The sequence below is a fragment of the Mobula hypostoma genome, chromosome 9 (assembly GCF_963921235.1).
Source record: "Mobula hypostoma chromosome 9, sMobHyp1.1, whole genome shotgun sequence".
Lineage (NCBI taxonomy): Eukaryota > Metazoa > Chordata > Chondrichthyes > Myliobatiformes > Myliobatidae > Mobula > Mobula hypostoma.
Window position 1 is genome coordinate 123522478 of NC_086105.1, and position 23365 is coordinate 123545842.

A 23365-nucleotide genomic window follows, 5' to 3' on the forward strand; every position below is an offset into this window, starting at 1 on the left:
GAATGCTCCGGATGGCTCTTGACGTGAGTTGGCAACAGCACACGATGAACGTCGAGTTCCATGACGACCTACCGATGCTCATCACTAAAATCGAGGCAAGAAGACTGCAACTAGTGGGGCACCGTCTACGCCACCCCGAGCTACCTGCTAGCCAAGTCATCATATGGGAGCCCAAGCATGGGAGGATGAACCCTGGGCACCCTCCCAAGACTATGGTCAACATGCTCCTAGAAGATAGTGGCGTGGCTAATGTAGATGAACTGAACACTGATGAGGGAGAGGGAGAAGTGGAGAGTCTGTCATCGTGCCTGACGCCGGCCCCCTAGGCCTGAGTCGATGTAATTAAAGTTCAAAGTAAATTTATTATCAAAGTACACTATGTATACTGTGTACAACCTGGAGATTTATTTTCTTACAGGCACCCACAGGAAAACAAAGAAGGATCATAGAACCCATAAAAAGCACGCAAAATTCACCAGTTCAAAAGTATATTTCTTAAAGGCAGATCGCAGTGATTGTAGTTCAGAAGTATATCCAGTAGTTTGGTGTGCTGCTTGCAAAATATCATTGTATATTGCCAGTGCTATCTTGGATTTTGAATTATTATAAGAAACACAAGCTTTGGATAGAGAAAGGCTTGATTAATCATAAGCATATGAATTGGGAGGGAGGTAAGTGTCTCATAATTCAAAGAAAGAATTGTTTGAAGAAATTGGCAAAAGCTGAAGGTTATTCTATCTTTTTCATTTGAGTAAAACCACATGAGAGCAATGTCTGCAGAAAAAATTGAAATAAAAACTGAAAAGGGTATGTAAAAATGGTTCTTGAGCTGGTAGGAACCTAAGACCACATGAAAGAAAGGGTTCTGAGTTTGGAATTCAATACAGGTTTACTAGCTCAGCCTGATTAACTGATATTAATAATAGTTGGCATATGTGTGTGCCTCAGACTTCACACAATATTGTATTTGCCAATGTGAAGTGGAGAGCAAGTTTGTAAATCTGATCTTGGGAATGGTGAGGGAGGGGTGTGGGACAGGTGGCAGAGAAGGAGTGGGGTTGGCACAGGTGCAGAGGCACCCAGCACTGAGGCACCAGGCAAGATCATTTGATTCAATACTATTGGTTTATTGATCATTACAGAATGTCTCTCTGGTGCTTCCTGCGCCCTTCCCCTTTTCACAACCATGATTTCACTCTTCAGTCCACCATAGAGATTTGTACCAGTACCAGGTTTATAAGAACATAAGAAATAGGAGCAGGAGTAGACCATCCGGCCCATCGAGCCTGCCCTGCCATTCAATAAGATCATGGCTGATTTGTCCATGAACTCAGCTCCATCTACCTGCCTTTTCCCCATAACCCTTAATTTCCCTACTATATAAAAACCTATCTAACTGTATCTTAAATACATTTAGTGAAGTAGCCTCAACTGCTTCCCTGGGCAGAGAATTCCACAGATTCACCACTCTCTGGGAAAGTTTCTCCTCATCTCCGTCCTAAATCTTCTCCCCTGAATCTTGACTGTTATCATCACTCATATGTCATGAATTTATTTTGTGGTGTTAGTAGTACAGTGCAGTATTTAAAATTACTATAGTACTGTGCAAAAGTCTTGGGAACCCCAGCTATATGTATATGTGCATAGTCTTTTGCACAGTACTGTAACTAAATTTGTAGATGACATCTAAAATAGGTAGTTTGGTAAATAGTGAATGTTATTAAGAACTACAGTGAGATCTTGAATTAGGTGAGTAACTGGGTCATATGTTCAAATAACATACATCAAAGTTGCTGGTGAACGCAGCAGGCCAAGCAGCATCTATAGGAAGGGGCGCAGTCGACGTTTCAGGCCGAGACCCTTCGTCAGGACTAACTGAAGGAAGAGTGAGTAAGGGATTTGAAAGCTGGAGGGGGAGGGGGAGATGCAAAATGATAGGAGAAGACAGGAGGGGGAGGGATGGAGCCGAGAGCTGGACAGGTGATAGGCAGAAGGGGATACGAGAGGATCATGGGACAGGAGGTCCAGGAAGAAAGACGGGGGGGGGGTGACCCAGAGGATGGGCAAGAGGTATATTCAGAGGGACAGAGGGAGAAAAAGGAGAGTGAGAGAAAGAATGTGTGCATTAAAAAGAGTAACAGATGGGGTACGAGGGGGAGGTGGGGCCTAGCGGAAGTTAGAGAAGTCAATGTTCATGCCATCAGGTTGGAGGCTACCCAGACGGAATATAAGGTGTTGTTCCTCCAACCTGAGTGTGGCTTCATCTTTACAGTAGAGGAGGCCGTGGATAGACATGTCAGAATGGGAATGGGATGTGGAATTAAAATGTGTGGCCACTGGGAGATCCTGCTTTCTCTGGCGGACAGAGCGTAGATGTTCAGCAAAGCGGTCTCCCAGTCTGCGTCGGGTCTCACCAATATATAAAAGGCCACATCGGGAGCACCGGACGCAGTATATCACCCCAGTCGACTCACAGGTGAAGTGATGCCTCACCTGGAAGGACTGTTTGGGGCCCTGAATGGTGGTAAGGGAGGAAGTGTAAGGGCATGTGTAGCACTTGTTCCGCTTACACGGATAAGTGCCAGGAGGGAGATCAGTGGGGAGGGATGGGGGGGACGAATGGACAAGGGAGTTGTGTAGGGAGCGATCCCTGCGGAATGCAGAGAGAGGCGGGGAGGGAAAGATATGCTTAGTGGTGGGATCCCGTTGGAGGTGGCGGAAGTTACGGAGAATAATATGTTGGACCCGGAGGCTGGTGGGGTGGTAGGTGAGGACCAGGGGAACCCTATTCCTAGTGGGGTGGTGGGAGGATGGAGTGAGAGCAGATGTACGTGAAATGGGGGAGATGCGTTTAAGAGCAGAGTTGATAGTGGAGGAAGGGAAGCCCCTTTCTTTAAAAAATGAAGACATCTCCCTCGTCCTAGAATGAAAAGCCTCATCCTGAGAGCAGATGCAGCGGAGACGGAGGAATTGCGAGAAGGGGATGGCGTTTTTGCAAGAGACAGGGTGAGAAGAGGAATAGTCCAGATAGTTGTGAGAGTCAGTAGGCTTATAGTAGACATCAGTGGATAAGCTGTCTCCAGAGACAGAGTCAGAAAGATCTAGAAAGGGGAGGGAGGTGTCAGAAATGGACCAGGTAAACTTGAGGGCAGGGTGAAAGTTGGAGGCAAAGTTAATAAAGTTAACGAGTTCTGCATGCGTGCAGGAAGCAGCGCCAATGCAGTCGTCGATGTAGCGAAGGAAAAGTGGGGGACAGATACCAGAATAGGCACGGAACATAGATTGTTCCACAAACCCAACAAAAAGGCAGGCATAGCTAGGACCCATACGGGTGCCCATAGCTACACCTTTAGTTTGGAGGAAATGGGAGGAGCAAAAGGAGAAATTATTAAGAGTAAGGACTAATTCTGCTAGACGGAGCAGAGTGGTGGTAGAGGGGAACTGATTAGGTCTGGAATCCAAAAAGAAGCGTAGAGCTTTGAGACCTTCCTGATGGGGGATGGAAGTATATAGGGACTGGACATCCCCCATCAGGAAGGTCTCAAAGCTCTACGCTTCTTTTTGGATTCCAGACCTAATCAGTTCCCCTCTACCACCACTCTGCTCCGTCTAGCAGAATTAGTTCTAGTCTGAAGGTAGGACTTCACAATAAATGGTTTTCCCTAGAGTGTTATGGAACAGAGGGATCTTGGAGTTCTACTACGTGGTTCCCTGAAAGTGGCATCAAATGTAGACATGGTAGTGAAGACCCTTTATCAGTTAGGACCTTGAATGTAGAGGTATGTAACACACGTTATGTTGCAGTTGTGCAGCACAGAGGCAACACTTGGTGTACTGTGTTCACCTTTGATCACCTTGCAATAGAAAGAATGTCATTAAACTAGAAAGCATGCAGAAAAGATTTACAATGCTATTGCCAGGACTCAGGTCTGCATTACAGGAAGAGGTTGAACAAGCTACAACTTCCTTAGAGGGGTCTATAAAATTTGAGGGCATAGTTAGGGTTAATGCCCAGTCTTATTAAGGTGGTATATACATATATATGGAATGAACTGCCAGAGGAAGTGGCTGAGGCAGATACAATAACCGTTTCAAAAGGCAGATGGATACATAGATAGGAAAGATTTAAAAGCGTATAGGCTAAAAGAAGTAGGTGGAACCAGCTTGGATTTCCATGTATTTGGTGGTGGGGGGTGGGGGGGGAGTGGTTGGGAGGGATGCAAGAAGAAAGGTGACAAATTGTATTTGTCCAAAAGGCTTTCTATAACCCTTGATCAATGTATTTCTGCAAATCTTCAGTCTTCAAGTATGTGAAATCATACATCTTTATGTGGGAGCAAGATCTTCCATTGGAACAAGCAAAAGAGTCTGTGCACAGCTGTAACCTTGACATGGACCAAGTGAAAAATGTCCAGTACTCTAATTCAGCCTGGCCTATCACTACCCATAATCCATCTACAAAGTGATAAAAGTATCATTGACAACCGCCACATAAGTTTCACCAGAATCACGTGGATCCAAAACCTCACTGTGGTCAAAATTAGGCCTAAACAGCTGAATTTGGAGTTGAGAATAAATGACCCTGACAGACAGTATTTGGTGAGCATGGCAGCAAGGTGGTTGAGTAAAATTGAAGACTTACCCAAGTCTTTAGAAATTAAGAATGGATGAATCACATCTAACAGAAAGCCTGAAGGCTGATAATGACAATCAGTGTCATTTTCTTTTGATAAATTGTCCTATATCCAGTTATCTTTCCCTGCTTTATTCATCACCTTCTACATGAACTTTGCCTGCATTGTGAGGTCAGAAGTTATATTAATGATTTGTGAAACTTTTTATTAATTCAAGAGATATAAATGCTAAGCCAGTGTTTACTTACCCATTCCTAGTTTTCTGAGATGATGGTGTGCTGCCTTCTTGAACTGCTGCAGTCCTTTGTGTGTGGGTATGTCCACAATGTCATTAGGGAGAGTGTACCAGAATTTTGACCCTGTGATGCTGAAGGAATGACCACATGTTTTCAAGTCAATAATTTTTAGGTGTTCCCAAGTTGTTGCTGCCCCTATTCTTTAAATTGGTAGAGGGTCAGTACAAGTAGAAACCTGAGCTTTGGTTAATGGGGGGGGGGGGGGTTGCTTGATTAAATATAAGTATGTGAATTAGGAGGGAGGTGTATATCTCAATTATTTACAGTTTCATTTTCTGAAATAGCAATCTATGTTGACATGTTGCAAGACTTGCACAGCTGAATTGGATTGACATGATGAGTAATGGTTATGACACACAAGTACAAGGCAATGATTTCCCTGATAAGGAAATGTATAGTAAATGTGTAGAAAATTCATAACATAATGAAAACCAGAGTGCCAGAACTGATGGTGGAGAGGCTGTAGAGACAGAGGTTGTTAAGCTGTTGTAAAGTCAGGAATCAAAAGGTTGAGCTTGGTGCGACTCATGTCCTGTGCAACATACTGTATATTTCAAAGTAAGAAGTATCGTAGGAAAGGCGGATGAGCTCAGGGCATGTATCAACACATGTCCTTAAGATATTGTGGCTATTAGTGAGATTTGGTTGCAGAAGGGGCAGGACTGACAGCTCAGTATTCTGGGGTTTGGTTTTAGAAATGACAGAGCAGGACGGATTAAAGGAGGAGGGGTGGTGTTGCTAACCAGGGAAAATGTCATGGCAGTGCTCAGTCAGGAGAGACTGGAAAACAGATCTAGTGAAGCGATATGGGTGGAACTGAGGAATAAGAAAGGTATGGCCACGTTAATGGGGCTATATTATAAACCATCCAAGTAATTTAGAGGAATAAATTTGTAGAGATTGCAGATTGAATTGAATTGACTTTATTACTTACATCCTTCATATACATGAGGAGTAAAAATCTTTTATGTTACATCTCTGTCTAAATGTGCAATGTAATTTAGTAATTTATAATAAATAGTATGTGCAACAATATAACATAGAAATACAGTTGTGTCAGCATGAATTAATCAGTCCGATGGCCTGGTGGAAGAAGTTGTCCAGGAGCCAGTTTTGGTTTTTATGCTGCGGTACCATTTCCCAGATGGTAGGCAGCTGGAACAGTTTGTGGTTGGGGTGACTCAGGTCCCCGATGATGCTTCAGGCCCTTTTTACACACCGGTCTTTGTAAATATCCTGAATAGTGGGAAGTTCACATCTACAGATGCGCTGGGCTGTCCACACCACTCTCTGCAGAGTCCTGCGATTGAGGGATGTACAGTTCCTATAACAGTCAGTCAGGATGCTCTCAATTGTGCCCTTGTAGAAAGTTCTTAGGATTTGGGGGCCCGTACCAAACTTCTTCAACCGTCTGAGGTGAAAGAGGCACTGTTATGCCTTTTTCACCACACAGCCAGTATGTACAGACCACGTGAGATCCTCAGTGATGTTTATGCCGAGGAACTTAAAGCTGTTCACCCTCTCAACCTCAGATCCATTGATGTCAATAGGGGTTAGCCTGTCTCCATTCCTCATAGTCCACAACCAGCTCCTTTGTTTTTGCGACATTGAGGGAGAGGTTGTTCTATTGACACCACTGTGTCAGGGTGGTGGCTTCTTTGTAGGCTGCTTCATTATTATTTAAGATTAGGCCAATCAATGTAGTATCACCAGCAAATTTAATTAGCAGATTGGAGCTGTGGGTGGTATACAGGGAGTAAAGGAGTGTGCTATAAGTTTGTTATCGTAGGTGATTCTAACATTCTGCATATTGACTCAGACTCCCACACTGTAAAAGGACTAGATGGGATAAGAGTTTTTCAAATGCGTTCAGGAAAGTTTCCTTAATGAGTACGTAGAAATCCCAATGACAGAGTGTGCGATACTTGATCTGCTGTTAGGGAATGAGGCAGGGCACATGGCAGAAGTTTGTATAGGGTAACTCTTTGCATCTAGTGATCATAATGCCATTATGTTTCAAAGTGAATGTGCAAAAAGATAGGCCTGTTCCACAGGCTGAGATTCTAAATTGGAGAAAAGTGAATTTTGATGGTATCAGAAAGGATCTGGCAAGTGTGGATTGGGATAGGCTGTTTTCTGGCAAAGGTGTTCTTGGTAAGTGGGAGGCCATCAAAACTGAAATTTTGAGAGTACAGAGCTTGTATGTGCTTGTCAGAATAAAAGGTAAAAATAACAGGTTTAGGGAACCTTGCTTTTCAAGAGATTTTGAGGCCCTGGTTAAGAAAAAAGGAGGTGCATAGCAGTATGGGCAGGTCGGAAAAAATAACGTACTTATGAAGTATTAGAAATGAAAGAGAACACTTAAGATAGAAATCAAGAGGGCTAAAAGAAGTCATAAAGTTGCACTAGCAGACTAGGTGAAGGAGAATCCCAAGATATTCTACAGATATATTAAGAGCCAAAGGAATGCAAGAGATAAAATTGGTCCTGTGAAGGATCAGAATGGTAATACATGCATGGAGCCTAAAGAAATGGGGGAGATCTTATGTAAGGGGTTTCTTTTTTTATGTCACTGTGTAGTCTAATTAAAATGGCTTCTTTGTTATATTATAATTGAAAGGGCTTCTTTGTTATGTTAACTGCTGAGAAAGTCCTCCCGCTAGCAGTTTGTTTGGATCACGTTACTGATAAGAAGATGTTATGAACCAATTGGGATAGTTGTTATGCTTTTGGTTTGTCTGTAAGATATTGTATGCGCGGGGTTTTGGGGCACAAGGCGGGAGAGAGAGAGACAGAGGATGGACCAGGTGCTGTGAGTCCGCTAACGGAGTCGGACCCCGAGTGGGGCATCCGGCGAGGAGAGGAGACGGAGACGGACTCGTGTGGAGCGTCTGGTCCACCACCGTTGTTAGTCCCAGGCGGCCAGTCGAGGTGGTCTGAGGGGTCGCAGGGTGAAGAAGGAGGGTCCTGAGCTCCAACTGTTTGTGCACGAAGAGACTGAAGTTTGATAAGTGTAGCGCCGTTTATTTTCCTTTTATATTTTATTTTCTATTAATTATATGGTTCCCGTAATATCTATAAACTGTAAATTATTTAATCGTATCTGGTGTATTGTCTGCTATTTGGGCGGGGTGGGGTACATCACACAGCATCCATACAAACTGATTACCCAGTTTGGCGGGACCGAGGGCTGTTTCCCTAGACGACAGTGAGCCAAGCGACCCTGAGGCTGGCCAGGGGGCTACACTTAAATGAATTTTTTTGCATCTGTATTTACTCAGGAGATGGACACAAAGTCTATAGAAGTGTTCTCAACTTCATGGACCCTATACAGATTACAGAGGAGGAGTTGTTTGCTGTATTGAGGGTGGATAAATCCCCAGTGCCTGACAAGGTGTTCCCTATAGGAGGCAAGTGCAGAAATTGCTGGATCCCTAGCAGAAATATTTAAATCAAGCTGGGTGACAGGTGAGATACCAGAGAATTGGAAGATAGCTAGTGTTGTTCTGTTGTTTAAGAAAGATTCTAAAAATAAACTAGGAAATTATAGGCCAGTGATCCTGACATCAGTAGTGGGAAAGTTATTGGAAGATATTCTAAGGGACTGGATATGTGAGCATTTGGATAGAGATGAACTGATTAGAGATAGTCAGCATGGCTTTGTGCATTGTAGGTCGTGTCCAACCAATCCTATAGAGTTTTCAAGGAAGTTACCTGGAAAATTGATGAAGACAAGGCAGTGGATGTTGTCTATGTGGACTTTAGCAAGGCATTTGACAAGATCCTGCATGGGAGATTGATCAAGAAGGTTCAGTCACTTGGCATTCAAGATGAGGTAGTAAATTGGATTAGACATTGACTTTGTGGGAGAAGCCAGGGAGTGGTAGTAGATTGTAGACTCTCTGACTGGAGGAGTGTAACTAGTAGAGTGCTGCAGGAATTGGTGCTGGGTCCATTGTTGTTTGTCATCTATATCAACTATCTGGATGATAATGTGGTTAACTGGATTAGCAAATTTGCAGAGTGGGGGTGTAGTGGACAACGAAGAAGACAATCATGGCTTGCAGTGGGGTCAGGAGCTGCTGGAAAAATGGGCTGAAAAATGGCAGATGGAATTTAATGCTGGCAAGTACACAGTGTTTTAGCTGGTAGGTCTTACACAGTGGGGCACTGAGGAATGCTGTAGATTAGACCAAAGGGATCTGAGAATACAGGTCCATAATAAGTTGGTGAGTTTCTGATACTATGTAGTGTGTTCTGCCGACATTGCTTACAGTGCATTCTTTAAACTCTGGACAAACCTTTTCACCAAGCCATCTGTCAGCTGGGTGGTATGGCGCAGATGTAATATGGCTTATTCCATTCATTTTCAGGAATGACTGAAACTGTTCTGCAAAAACTGTGGTCCATTTTCACTGACTAAGTGTTGTGGAACACCAGACCTTGAGAAAAGCCTTCTCAACGGTGCGCGAGGCTCTAAGGGAGGGTATCAGGAACACTTCTGGCCACTTTGTAGCTGCATCCACTGCTACCCATAAAATTTGTGCCCATGAATGTCTGGCAAAATCTATGAACCCTGCCAGGGTAATGCAGGTCATTCCCAAGGATGGAGAGGCACTGCTCTTGGTACCTTCTGGACATGTTAGCATCAGGAACAGGGTGTGACAAGCTGCTTGGTCTGCTAATCTATCCCAGAACACCTGACAAAGCTTTGAGACAACACTTTCATTTTGACTATGCCTAGGTGTATCACGTAATTCTTCTAACACTTTAGTTCTCAGCTTGGATGGTATAATAACTCAATCCCCACATAACGCAGCCCCCATCAGGGCAAGTTCATCCTGGTGCTGGTAAAAATGGGGAAACTGGAATTTCTAATGAACATTCCAGCCACTTTGGGTTGCTGTGTAGACCTGAGACAAAGCGGGGACTTTTATGTCATGCCTTTACATCAGGAGTTCCCAATCTTTTTTATGCCATGGACCGCTACCATTAACCAAGGGGCCCATGGGTCCCAGGTTGGGAACCCCTGCTTTTGATAATCTCAGCTGTAATAGGGAATTTTCAATTTGTATTAGGGAGAATATGTCAAGCGGAGTGCCTTTTGTAAATTTTTCAGGTATGTCCTTTTCCAAGGTAATTGGGACAATCCATCAGCATTTCCTCTTGAATTCGATCTCATAACTGTGTCCTCCAAGAAACAGAGCCCATTTCTGCATTCGTGCTGCTGCCATTAGTGGAACACCCTTCTGTGGATTGAAAATGGACGCCAGTGGTTGATGATCAATAATGAGGTTAAACTGTCCTGTACAGGTACTGGATGAAAGATTTTACACCCCAAATCAGACTCAAGGCCTCTCTGTCAATCTGTGCATAAATTTTCACTGCAGTGGTATGGTAACTTGATACAAAGGCAATGGAGCATTCACTTCAGTCACTCATAACATGTGACATGACTGCACCTATACCATAAAGCTAGGTATCACAGGCAAGCTTCACTGGACAATGTGGCTTGTAATGTGTGAGTACAGTACCTGAATCACCATTTCCTTTGACTTTTCGAAACCCACCTTACACTGCTTTGTCCATTGCCATTTCTTTCCAATCTGTATTAATGAGTCATGGAGTGGAGCACAGTAGCCAGATTTGGCAGAAAACTGTTAGTAATTGATAAATCCAAAAATACACTACAACTCTGGCACATTCTTTGGCCTTGGGGCATCCACCATTGCTTGAATTTTCTCAGCACACTTGTGTTATCCTTGTGCATCAATGGTGTGACCACAGTAAGTGATACTTGATTTAAAGAATTCACACTTGTCATGTTGTGCTGTGAGCCCATAATCATCAAATGTTTTTAACAATGTCTTGAGATTTTAGTGATATTCCTTCTCATCCTCACTGGAAACAATGATGTCATTCAGGTAACACCAAGTGGCTGGACCGCCTTGCAGCATCTGGTCCACAGCTTTCTGCCAATGTGCAGGTGGAGATGTTATTCCAGAAATAAGCCTATTATAGCAATAAAACCCTTTGTGAGTGCTTATGGCGAGAAAGACTGTACTGTTCTCCCAACTCCACCTGTAGGTAGGCCTCAGCTAAGTCCACTTTGCTGAAGTGTTTCCCTCCAGAAAGATTTGCAAAGATGTCTTCTAACCTGGGCTAGGGAATTGATATATTTTCAATACTGGATTGATGGTGACCTTAAAATCACCACAGATCATGACAGATCCATACTTCTTGGCTACTGGGACACTGGCATTGCCCATGAGCTCTACTCAGTCTTGGAAAGAATTCCTTCAGCCTTCATGCAATCTAGCTTACTGGTTACTTTATCACAGTTGGTATAAGAAAATAGACGGGCATTGTAAAACCTGTTTGTGTGGCATTTTCATTTCACACAATTTTATTCATGGTATGTTTGAGTTTTCCAAAGCCATCCTTGAGCACTGTTATGGCATCATCCAGTACCTTTCTTAATTTCCTGTCAGTTGACTCTTTTTCAGGGGATGTGACATGTAAATGATGGATGAATCTCCAGTCAAGTTGTAGTTGTCTTTGCCAATCTTGGCCCCACTACGCTGGCCCTCCTGTTTTAACCACATACAAGCCCAATGAGGCTTGTTAGTTGTTGTATTTCACTGTTACGAATGTCATTCCCAGAGGAATCATCTTTTCTTCAGTGTAAATTCTTAGCTGAATGTCCTCAGACTTCAGTTCAGTATCCTTGAACATAGAACATAGAAGAGTACAGCACAGAAACAGGCCCTTTAGCCCAAAATGTTGTGCCGAACCACCTAAAAAGTAAATTCAAAAACCCCAAAAACTAATCCCTCCTACCTGCACAATGTCCATACCCCTCCATCTTCCTCACTTTAATGTGCCTATCTATATGTCTCTTAAAAGTCTCTAATCTATTTGCCTGTACCATCATCTCAGGCAGCGCATTACAGGCATCCACCACTCTGAGTAAAAAATGACCCCTCACATCCCCTTTGAAACTCCGCCCCCCCCTCCCCCCACTCTCAATGCATGCCTTCTGATAGTAGACATTTCTACCCTGGGAAAAAAATACTCCTTGTCCACTCTATCTATGCCTCTCATAATTTTATAAACCCCTATCAGATCTCCCCCAGCCTTCACCACTCCAAAGAAAACATCTCGAGTTTGTTCAGCCTCTCATTGTAGCCCATGCCCTCTAAACAGGCCACATCCTAGTAACCCTCTTCCTCATACTCCCCCAAAGCCTCAACTATGTACAATACTCCTGATGTGGCCTAACCAGAGCTTTATAAAGTTGCCACATAATCTCTTGACTTTTGAACTTAATGCCTCAACTAATAAAAGCCCTCTTAACCGCCCTATTGACCAGAATAGCCACTTTCAGGGAGCTATGGATTTTGAAATCAGGGTCTCTCTGCTCAGCAACATTGTTAAGGGCCTTGCCCTTAACAGTGTACTGTCTCCTAGCATTTGCCCTACCAAGGTGCAATACCTTACACGTATCTGGGTTAAACTCCATTTGTCATTTCTCTGCCCATATCTGCAACTGATCTATATAATGCTATATTCTTTGCCAGTCTTCTACACTATTAAAACTCCACCAATCTTGGCATCATCTGCAAACTTACTAACCCACCCATCTATATTTCAATCCAGGATCATTTATATTTATCTCAAACACAGATCCTAGCACAGATCCCTGCAAATCACCACTAATTTCAGACCTTCAGTTTGAATAAGTCCCTTCAACCACTAACCCCTGTCATCAAGCCAGTCTTGAATCTAAACAGCCAATTTGTCGTGGACCCCACGCATCTAAATAATCTGGATTAGTCTCTCATGAGGGACTTCAAGTTTGAAAGACATGAGCTGTCCTGTACAAAGCCATGCTGGCTCTCCCTAATTATGCCATGGATTTCCAAATGCTCATATATCCTATCCCTAAGAATTTCCCTTGTTCCCTTTTAAATAGAGGTACAACATTAGGCACTCGCCAGTCTTCAGGGATGCCGGCTATGCCTAGAGAGGGCATGAAGATACTGGTCAAGACCCCAGCAATATCATCTCTTGCCTCTTTCAGTAACCTGGGGTAAATCCAGTCAGGCCCTGGGACATCCACCTTAATACTCATTAGGATGCCCAACACTTCCTCCTCCTTGACCTCTAAAAGCCCCATCATTTTTATATACTCAACACTGATCTTTTCCTTGGTGAATACTGAAGCAAAATACTCATTAAGTACCCCACTCACATTCTCTGCGTCTAAGCAAATGTTCTCCTCTTTATTCTTGAGTGGTTCTACCATCTCCCTAGTTATCCTATTCTTCATGATGTATGTATAGAATGCCTTGGGATTCACTTTAATCCTACTTGCCATGGACTTTTCATGGCCCCTCTGGCTTTCCTAATTCCCTTCTTTAGTTCTTTTCTGACTTCTTTATATCCTCATGTGCTCCATTTGATCTTAACTCTGAAGCTTTGAGTACTTTTCCTTTTTCTTCTTGACTAAGTTCATCACCTCTCTCTCTACATTCAAGGTTCTCTTCTCTTTCTATCCCTGTACTTACTTCTAACAGGAACATAGCTTTCCTGTACTATGTGCAATTGATCTTTAAACACCGTCCACATGTCTGATGTGGACTTGCCAGAAAAAGGTTTCCCAATTAACTCTTCTTTGTTCCTGCCTAATGCCTTCATAATTTGTCCTACCCCAGTTTGAAACTCTCCCACAAGGATCATACCTAGACCTATCCTTATCTATAGCTATCCTGAAAGTTAAGAAGTTGTGGTCACTGTTCCCTAACTGCTCAGCCACTGAAAGGTCAGTCGCCTGGCCGGACTCATTACCCAACACCAGGTCCAGTACAGTCCTTCCTCTCATTGGATCGTCCACATTTTGATTTATTAAACCCCCCTGGATACAGTTAACAAATTCTGCCCTATCTAAACACCTTGCAGAAAGAAGGTTCCATTTTATATTAGGGAAATTGAAATCTTCCCATAACAACAACCCTATTATTTTTATTAATATTTCCTTAATTTGATTACATATCTGTTCCTCAATGTCCTGGTGGCTATTGAGGGTTCTGTAGTACAATCCCATCAGTGTGATTGCACCCTTCCTGTTCCTGAGCTCTACCCAAATAGTCCCAGTATTTGAACCCTCCATTATGTCTCCTTTCAGTGCAGCTGTGATATTGTCTCTGATTAGTAGTGCAACTCCACCCCCACCCTGTTCTACCTCCTTCTCTATCTTTTCTAAAACTTTGAAAACCTGGTACATTAGTCACCCATTCTTGCCCCTCTCTCAACTAAGTTTCTGTAATAGCCACAACATTGTAGTCCCATGTACACATCCATGATCTAAGTTCATCACCTTTACCCATAATACTCCTAGCATTAAAATATATGCATTTCAAACTATCCAACCCAACATACCTGTTATTTCGATTTTGCCATTCAGTACTTTCCCTGACATCTACCTTCCTGTCTGATCCCTCCCTGACTGACCTGGTGCTCTGGTTCCCAGACCCTGCAAAACTAGTTTAAACCCTCTTGAACAGTATTAGCAAACCTCCTGGCTAGTACATTGGTTCCCCTCCAGTTCAGGTGCAATCCGTTCCTCTTGTACAGGTCATCCCTTTCCCAGAAAAGGTTCCAATGATTCAAGAACTTGAAACCCTGCCCCCTGCACCATCTCCTCAGCCACTCATTCATCTGTGCTATCATCCCATTCCCACCTGCACTCTCCCGTGGCATTGGGAGTAATCTAGTGATTACTACCCTGGAGGTCCTTCTCCAGCCCCTTTCCTAACTCTATATACTCACTGCATAGGACCTCTCCCTTTTTCTGCCTATGTCATTGGTGCTAATATGCACCATGACCTCTGATCACGCTCCTCCTTGAGAACATCCTGCAGCTGCTCTGATACATCCTGGATCCTAGCTGCAGGAAGGCAAAACACCATCCTGGTGTCTCTTTTGCAGCCACAGAATCTCCTGTTTGTCCCCCTAACTATCAAATCCCATATCACTACTGCACTGCCTTTCTTTATCCTTCCTTGCTGAGCCTCAGTGCCAACCACAGTGCCACTAGTCTGGCTGCTGCTGCTGTGCCCTAATGGATCACACCCTCCCCAGCAGTATCCAAAGGGGTATACTTGTTGCTGAGGGTAATGACCACAGGGGAACCCTGCATTGACTTTTAAATCCCCTTACCTCTCCTGGTGGTCACCCATCTACTGTCTAAAGCCTGCACTTTGGTTGTGACCACCTTTTCAAAAGTCTCATCACTAATATCTTCAGCCTCCCAAATGATCCTGACTACATCCAACTCCAGCTCCAACTCCTTGACTCGGTCAGTCAGGTGCTGAAGTTGGGTGCACTTCTTGCAGATGTAATCATCAGGAAAATCGTCAAGTATCCTGAATTTCCACATCTGACAGGGTGAGCATTCCATCCTGACTATTCTGCTAAGATCGAAGGCCTACCTCTTCTTATGTTTGCCTCCCCCTGTTCTCGTCAAACTCTGTTAAGCCAAAGTTTTCCCCCTCTATCACTGGCACGTTCCAACAATGGCCGCTCCGCCTGATCCTACCTTCCTTTTTTTGCTGTTGAGTTTAGGCCTCTTGACGCTGACACTTAATGCACTGCACAGCTGGAAAAGAACTGGCCTTACCTGAAGCTGCTGCTTTTTTACTCCCTCTTTCTCCTGGCCTTCAGTAGGGCTCTGATACTGGCACTTGCCACACCCGAGCTGCTGAAAATAAAATGATATTTAAACTCATTTTGTGGAATGACTGTAACAGCCGAGCCAATGTCCAATTTCATTTTAAGTAATTTGCCATTCATTTCTGATGTAATCCATATTGCTTGTCTCTTGGTAGTTTTCATTCATGGCTACCAAGTCCAGTGACACTTTCATTATTATGAGATTTTTCATCAACAGCATGCAGATTAGTGCTCTTTTTGAAAATGTAAATGGACTTTTTATTTTTTTCTCTTCCTGGTGCAGTCCATTTATTTTTGTCTGCATGACAACTCATTGTATGTGTCTTTCTTTGTTGCATTTTCTGCAATTTTTACCTTTAAACCTGTGTTGGTCTGGTGTACCTGAGTCCCTGCCACAACAGTAACAAAACATGTTCAGCCAGGTAGGTTTCTGATTGAACATTGCAATTTTGTTCATGATCACTTTCATTCGTGATTGCAACTCAATTGCATCCCTGGCTGCTGTTTCCATCGATACAGTGATTTCAACTGCTCTTGTAAAGTTATGCTTCAGTTAGGAGTTGTTTTTGAATGCTTTCTTGTAAGATTTACAAACTAAATGATCTCTCAGTGCATCATTAAGCCCATCACTGATTTGATAATGCATGGACAATTTCTTCAATACAGCCATGTAAGCTGAAATGGACTCCCCTTTTCTTTTGATTCAATGTATGCAACCTAAAGCATTCTGCAATCAACAATGGATTTGGTTCTAAACGTTCCTGGATTATGCTCACGATATCAGCATGGCTCATTTCAGCTTGTTTGGTAGGAGCAGTTAAACTCCTAAGAAACTGTATGCTCTTCAACCCATTACATTCAGCAATACTGGCACTTGTTTTTCATCGGATATTTCATTTGCTTCAAAATACTGCTCATTCTTTCAGTATACATCATCCAGTTACTTGTTGTTCATGTCTATCTTTCAGATGTAGCCAGCCATTTCTGCTTTTATTTATTGATTGATTTATTATTATTATTATTATCACCCAGTACTCACTGTTTATGAACCAGTGGCTATACTTTATGCTTCTTAATTTCATCCATTTTCTGCCTTTTTATAACTCGAATATCTTTTTCTCTTGCGAAGAAAAACATACTGTGCTTCAACTGGTAGGTAACAGAATTGGGTTCATTTTAGAACTTCCTCGTCACCACTGTTATGTTTTGTAACTCCAGAAACTAATTGAAAGTAAGAGCTGGGATACTTATCTACGTAGTTTTTCCCTTTTTTTAATGAGACACTTACATATAATGAGGCGTAATATTGTATGTCACTCACATACTTTTTAATTTTAATCCATAATGATTTATGTAAACAAAGAAGGCTTAATCAAACAATATACAGTATTTACAATATTACAGGAATATTAAATACACTACACGGATTTGCGGTTCTTCAATGAAGTGTATCACGATCATGTTTTCTGGAAGCAGTTAGGGATAGTCAAATGAGGACATTGATAGTAACTTTCTCATCTTGTGAATGTTTAAAAACAACAGCATTATACGAAGAAAAAGTCTTCTAGAAGATCCCAAGTTTGATGCTTACACTTATATCAGTTAAATTTAGCAATAAGTAATGACTGGTTCAATTTCCTCTTTTGGTGGAACTTGATAATTTGTCTCTTTTGAGTAAGTTTCACTGCCCTTTTTAATACATAAGACTGCAATTGTCTGTATAATCATCAAGTATGCAAATTCAGCTACTTAAGTTGGTGAGAGATTTTTAAAAAGCATGCTTTAAAATTTAATTGCAGAATTATTAATTTATTTTCTATTTTGTAGATTCTAAAATTAATTTTATTTCCTTGCAACTTAAATTTAGCTCATAAAGACAAGTGCTGACACAGGGTATTCTATTTACTCCTGCCACCATTGTTCTTAAGGGGTAATTTATAGTATACAATTAAACTTACAGCATATCTTTGGGATGTGAACCCTCACAGGGGGATAAGGAGACCATGCAAACTCTAACAGACAGTGCCAGAGGTCAGGATTAAACCTAAATCATGAGTTGTCAGACAGCTGTGCTAACTGCTGCATGCTCTGTGTATTAAAAATAACGTTCCATTGCTTTTGCTGTTGAAATACCATTTTAATGCATGTGAGAATTAACATTTAAAGCAAGATGCAGTATTGTTTTCTACCATTTCATAAAATGAAATGGATTTCAAACCACATAATAATACAATCAGCTGGGGAGAAATATTGTCTGTAAGTTTTTAAAACAATTAAGCTTATTGAGCTTTTACCAGAATTCATTCTTTATTTCTGAAACCTAGAGTATTCGCTGATTAACTAGATGCATAAAACTCATACTCGTTCCTCAATCACTTTATTTACTGTGCATAAGAACAATATGGACCATGTACCACACTGTTCTGAAGTCAGAACAGAGAAATTACATTTTTTTTAAACACAGAATTGACTAGCAGTTATAGATATTGATTAATTGGTATCATTGTGTATATTCAAATTTCTTATTTGCAAAAGCAATCATCATTCACAATACAGATTTTAAAAGTCAATAGAAACTACAATTTAACAACTGATGATACTTCAAAGCCACTAAAGTAATTGCTCCTTAGTTGCTGTGTTTGCCATGCACCCTTCAATTACATCCTCATCTTGTCTCTGAGTACCAAATGGCTTCTGTCCCCTGCTGATCTTGAAAGACCTTTCTTGCCTGGGCTGAGTGCACACTATATGCAAATATCAAGTATTAAACTTGTCACTTGAGTAGTGATCATGATTAATAATTATATATTCCATACATTAGGAAATAAATGTCACTGAAATGCTGTATATTGGTAATTACAGTGTAAAACATGTCCCAATAAGTATGTATAAATTGTAATTAGATTCTAAAATAATATTTGTGTAAATATAGCCATTCCTCAGTTGGTTTAAGAACTGTGAATTAAAAAAGAATTACTTCTATTTCCATTAGCTTCAGCAATAAGATTGTCACTATTGTGAAAGTCACTGCTTCGACAGTAAGTGCTGAGAATAATCCAGTATGCTTCACCTCTGCTGCTAATCATATGGAGATTCACTTGCCTGTTCTTTCCAGGAGATTCTGGGCATCTACAAATTCTAAAAATGGCTTTTCAAAGGAAGCCACTTTGGTGAGGTGAGATGTGCAAATTTCCACTCTGCTTGGACATCATTGGTGGGGCCCACATCTTTTAGGGAAGGATCTATGGTGGGGGGTGAATCTCTTAAACAGTCATGATCGGAAAGCACCAGTAAGATTGTCCCTAAGGAATTGTAGTTCTACAGTGTATCTGTTGATCTATTATGTTCATTATGATTGAAGACAAAAGTGATTAAAAGAAATGTTGGCTTACTGAAGATAAATGGAGGTGCAACTATAATGGTCAATAAGAAAGTACAAAGTTTGTAATATACTTCTGAAATCTGAAACAAAAATTAATATTGTTAACTTCTGTTCAAAACAGAACATATTGATTAATCCAGTATACTGCCAATCAGTAAAAAAACAAACGGTCATAAAAGCATACACGTCTCCTTGAATATTGTTGTAGCCATTCTTCTGACTTCCTCTTGTAGTTTGTTAGATGAACATTGGATAATTCTTCGCCTATGGAGAAGACAATGATTTGAATAAATTATCTAATGAGGTAAATTATCGCAATCTGTATCAAAAGTCCACTAACAATGTTTAAAGTACTTTGATCTGTAAGTAAGTTTAAGGAAATAAGGAAACTTGTTGGTGTTAAAATTAGACATTATTCCAGGTATTATGAAATCAAGTGAGTAAATATTAATTAAAGCACTAAAGTTCTCTTCAATCCACATTTTAGATCCTTGAATTCTGTGATAGAAGACAGCATGGTCTCTGAAATTATTATATACTCCAAACTGCCAAGCAAAAATGCTATGTCATAGATCAAACAAAGATGGACAACATTCCAATAGCAGCTTAAAATATAGTCCAAAAAAGGAGTCTCAAAAGTCCTAATGAAACATCTCCAAAGACTGCAATACCAATCTTACATAATTGTAATTACTTTGAATTTACTATTAAATGCTGAATTGCACGATGTATTAACAACTCTATTTTCCATGTATACCATACAGTTCATTTTAACTTATTTTTTTGTAGAGTAATAGAAATTTAAGACATAAAAGATGGTATTTCACATGTCTTTTTAAGCTGGCTAAAAAAGTTAAATTTTAATGTTCAAGAAAATTCTTTTGAGACAGCTGAAACAAAATGTCATGGATAATTAATTTGCTTATATACCCAAACTTCATAGCCTAGAATTGTCTGCATGAGAAAATTGTCCTATACTATTTTAGTCATTGTACCCCAGCAGAGTTTCAGGGTCGAAACACGTCTATTCTGAAAGTTATCTCAGAATCCTATCCTGATGTGCCTACAATCACAGGAGTAAGTGTATTACTGCAGAGTATGAGCTAAGTGTCCTGCTCCTTTGTGATGTAAACACAAAATACCTTTCAACCACATTAGTTACTGCAGTTGTTGACATATTTAAGTAGACGTGATACTAACTTGTGATGTGCCTTCCCTTAGATGGTGAGCATTGCCTCACCTCTTGAGATATACTGACCAACAATGAATACAATCTGAAAAATGCTTCATCCTGTCAAAAAGCCAATCTTTTCACTGACACTCTGAAATCTGGTATTTGTCTATATGAGAAATCATCAAGATGTAATTTTGTGTTGGCATTTAGAATGCGTAACATAAACAGGTCCTGAATATTTGCTGGGGCTCATCCAATCTGAAAATGAATAAACTATTATCAGGTCCTCCAAGCAGTTCTGGTACACATGAATGCATAACTGAACAGATTTGGTTATGGACCATTTCACACTATCCCTCACTATGTAACTTCTAATGACCACAGAAATGAATGATAATCAAAATGCAATATCCTATGAGATGTCAACACCATATGATCTGGTTCTCAATAGATTTATAGTTAAGGATACAAGTCTCTATTCTGTAGGTTACAGTCCCTTTGTTCTTGTCTATAATGTTTTACTCAACGAATTGCCTCAAATGATGACTGTATCTCCTGAGGTTAATATGCCACTGCTGTTTCCTGCATCAGCCTTGGTTTTGTGACAGCACCTCAGTAAGAAGAATTTGGTTAAAGCTTCATTCTGCAGACTTCTGCACATAGTCCATTCTAGCAAAAGCGAACAGCAGGCATCATAATTTGAGACAGTCTTGGAAGAAGAGGCCTGCTCAACCCAATATTACATGACATTTTATATGCTAAAGATCAAAGATGAGTGAGTGAGTGAATGAGGGCCTCCGTTGGTCAGACTTGACCATGGATACTGCGTCCAAGCTATCCAGATACGCAAGCCTGGGCAGTATGGTATGGATAGTAAGCTGTTGCCCATGTAGCAAGCTCTTCCTCTCCATGCTTCTGATGAATCCATAGGAACGGCAGAAACCAATACAGTTTGGTACCAGCCGCATTGCAGGAGTTGCCAGTCTACACTGAACACAATGTAGGACTGCCTTAGGGACTCCAGCTCTGGATTTTTCCCTCGGGTTTTACTCCTGAAGTCTTTCCCATCAGTGGAAATAGCTGCAAGACAGTGGAAGTTTGAGATCAGAGTTTTCCTTCTCTTAGTTGAGCTGCCAACCACGGCTGACGAGCCCCATCTAACACCAGAATAATTCTATAGTTGCCAAGTATCTACTATGCTTCCTTTGTATTACATGTAGTTTTATTTTATTTTTTATTTTATTGACATATATTGTAGAGTACGCTCTTCAAGCCCTTCAAACCGGGCTGCCCAGTGAACCCAATTTTAATCCTAGTCTAATCATGGGACAATCTACAATGACAAATTAACCTACCAACCGGTATGTCTTTTGATTGCAGGAATAAACCAGAGCACCCGGAGGAAGCCCACATGATCACAGAGAGAAAGTACAAGCTCCTTACAGGCAACTTTTTCAAACACCTCCTTCTGTGCACCCATACTCCAGATACCCAAAATGAAAGTTAATCAGTTAAACCAGCATTTTCTGGTTTACAGTCAACTTCAGTCTGCAGCTCCAGGACTACTATTGTTCAGGACTATATTTTAAATTCAAACTACAAACCATGTTCAGGTCTGAAGACCAACTGCTATATAGCATAACTCTAGAATATGCCCTAACATTTTCATAACTTGGAACACAGTTGCCTATACACAGGTATATACAGTTACTCATTGGACAAATCAAAGAGACACCAAAAGAATCATCTGGCTAACATTAATACTTTACTACCAAAAACAGAGTGTCTAGTTTCCTATCTTAACACTGTTTATTTATTGAGGGGGGAGGGGAGAGGGAAATGGTTGTTCTGTACACAAGGAGGTTATCATATTCGCTTCTAAAACAAAGTAGTTCTGTTTCAAAAGTAAGCAATTGGCTCAGAAGCTTTGAAGCATCCTGAAACAGTAACATCCACTACAAGTTGAGTACGCCTTATCCGAAAACCTCTGAAATCCGAAATTTTTTGACTGCTAAGGTGCTGGGAAGGTTCTCAGGCAATGCGTAGGGTCTGCTCGCAGCAAAGACAATTCTGGGAAAGACCTCACATACATAATGGCCAGAAGTTAATGAAAAATAAAAAACATTGCATAAAGCGAGAAAAGATCTCAATTGTGCATCGAAAGATTTGTCAGCGTTGGAGTGAACATATGCTGCTTAACAGTATGCTCATCATGAAGCAAGTAAAAATCTATTATGAGGAACTGAAAATTGAAAGCAATTGTGAAGATTCAGTAGTTTGGCTGCAGAAATTTAAGAAAAGGCATGACATGAAATTTTTAAAGATTTGTGGTGACCATTATTTGCTGATCACGAAGCAGCAGAGGAATTAATTCTTGGTTTTGCCAAGATTGTTGCTGATGAAAATCTAACATATTGAACAGCTGTATCAGTACATATCTGTGATGCACAAGTGTAAGACAAAAACGGCTTACCGGTAGCGTATGAATTCAGAGTCGGGAATGATGGTGATGCCAAGCTGACTGTTCACCTAGGCAGCCGAAGTAGTGATAGCATACCTTTCTGATGGTTCAATATACACATTATTGTATCATGCACAAAACTATTAAAATATTACATAAAATTACCTTCAGGGTATATGTATAAGCTGTATATGTAATGTACATAGATTTTATGTTTAGACTTGGACCCTATCACCAAGGGTTTTCATTATATAGGTGCAAATATTCTAAAATCTGAAATACTTCTGCCCCAAGCATTTCAGATAAGGGGTGCTTAACCTGTATAAGGATGCAAGGTCTTTCTTGCTATAATGCAGACAGAGCAGCTAGCACTTGAGGGCTGGAATCATAGAGTACTACAGCACAGAATAAGGCCTATAGGCCACCTAGCCCATGCCAAACTGTTACTTTGCTTAGTCCCATTGACCTGCACTTGGACCATAGTCCTCCATATGCATCCCATCCAAGTACTTATACAATCCTGGTCATATTACAATCGAGGAACGTGTTTGTAGACCGGATAGTAAACTTTTTGCTGTTGGACTCCGGCCATATTCCACCGAGATACAACACTGGGTGTCACAGGAGGTTGTTCCTGACTGTGGCCATCGAACTTTGCAGCTCCCCCCTTGGAGGCTCAGACAC

General features: G+C 41.2%; 1 protein-coding gene across 6 annotated transcripts in view; it reads right to left on the reverse strand.

The window, feature by feature from the left end:
* LOC134352016 (uncharacterized) overlaps positions 1 to 23365 on the reverse strand; it is an 82955-nt gene that overhangs the window by 2902 nt on the left and 56688 nt on the right. For 3 of the 6 annotated variants that reach the window (XM_063059064.1, XM_063059061.1, XM_063059062.1), the window contains 3 exons: positions 19231 to 19310; positions 15612 to 15692; positions 9548 to 10179 (listed from right to left, as the gene is read on the reverse strand). In XM_063059064.1, coding sequence (XP_062915134.1) covers positions 10084 to 10179; positions 15612 to 15692; positions 19231 to 19310 — 257 coding nt within the window. In that variant the 3' untranslated portion in view covers positions 9548 to 10083. Of the gene's footprint in view, positions 1 to 4882; positions 5002 to 9547; positions 10180 to 15611; positions 15693 to 19230; positions 19311 to 23365 lie in introns of those variants that run through there. The other 3 variants (XR_010019328.1, XR_010019327.1, XM_063059063.1) reach the window with 3 other exon arrangements.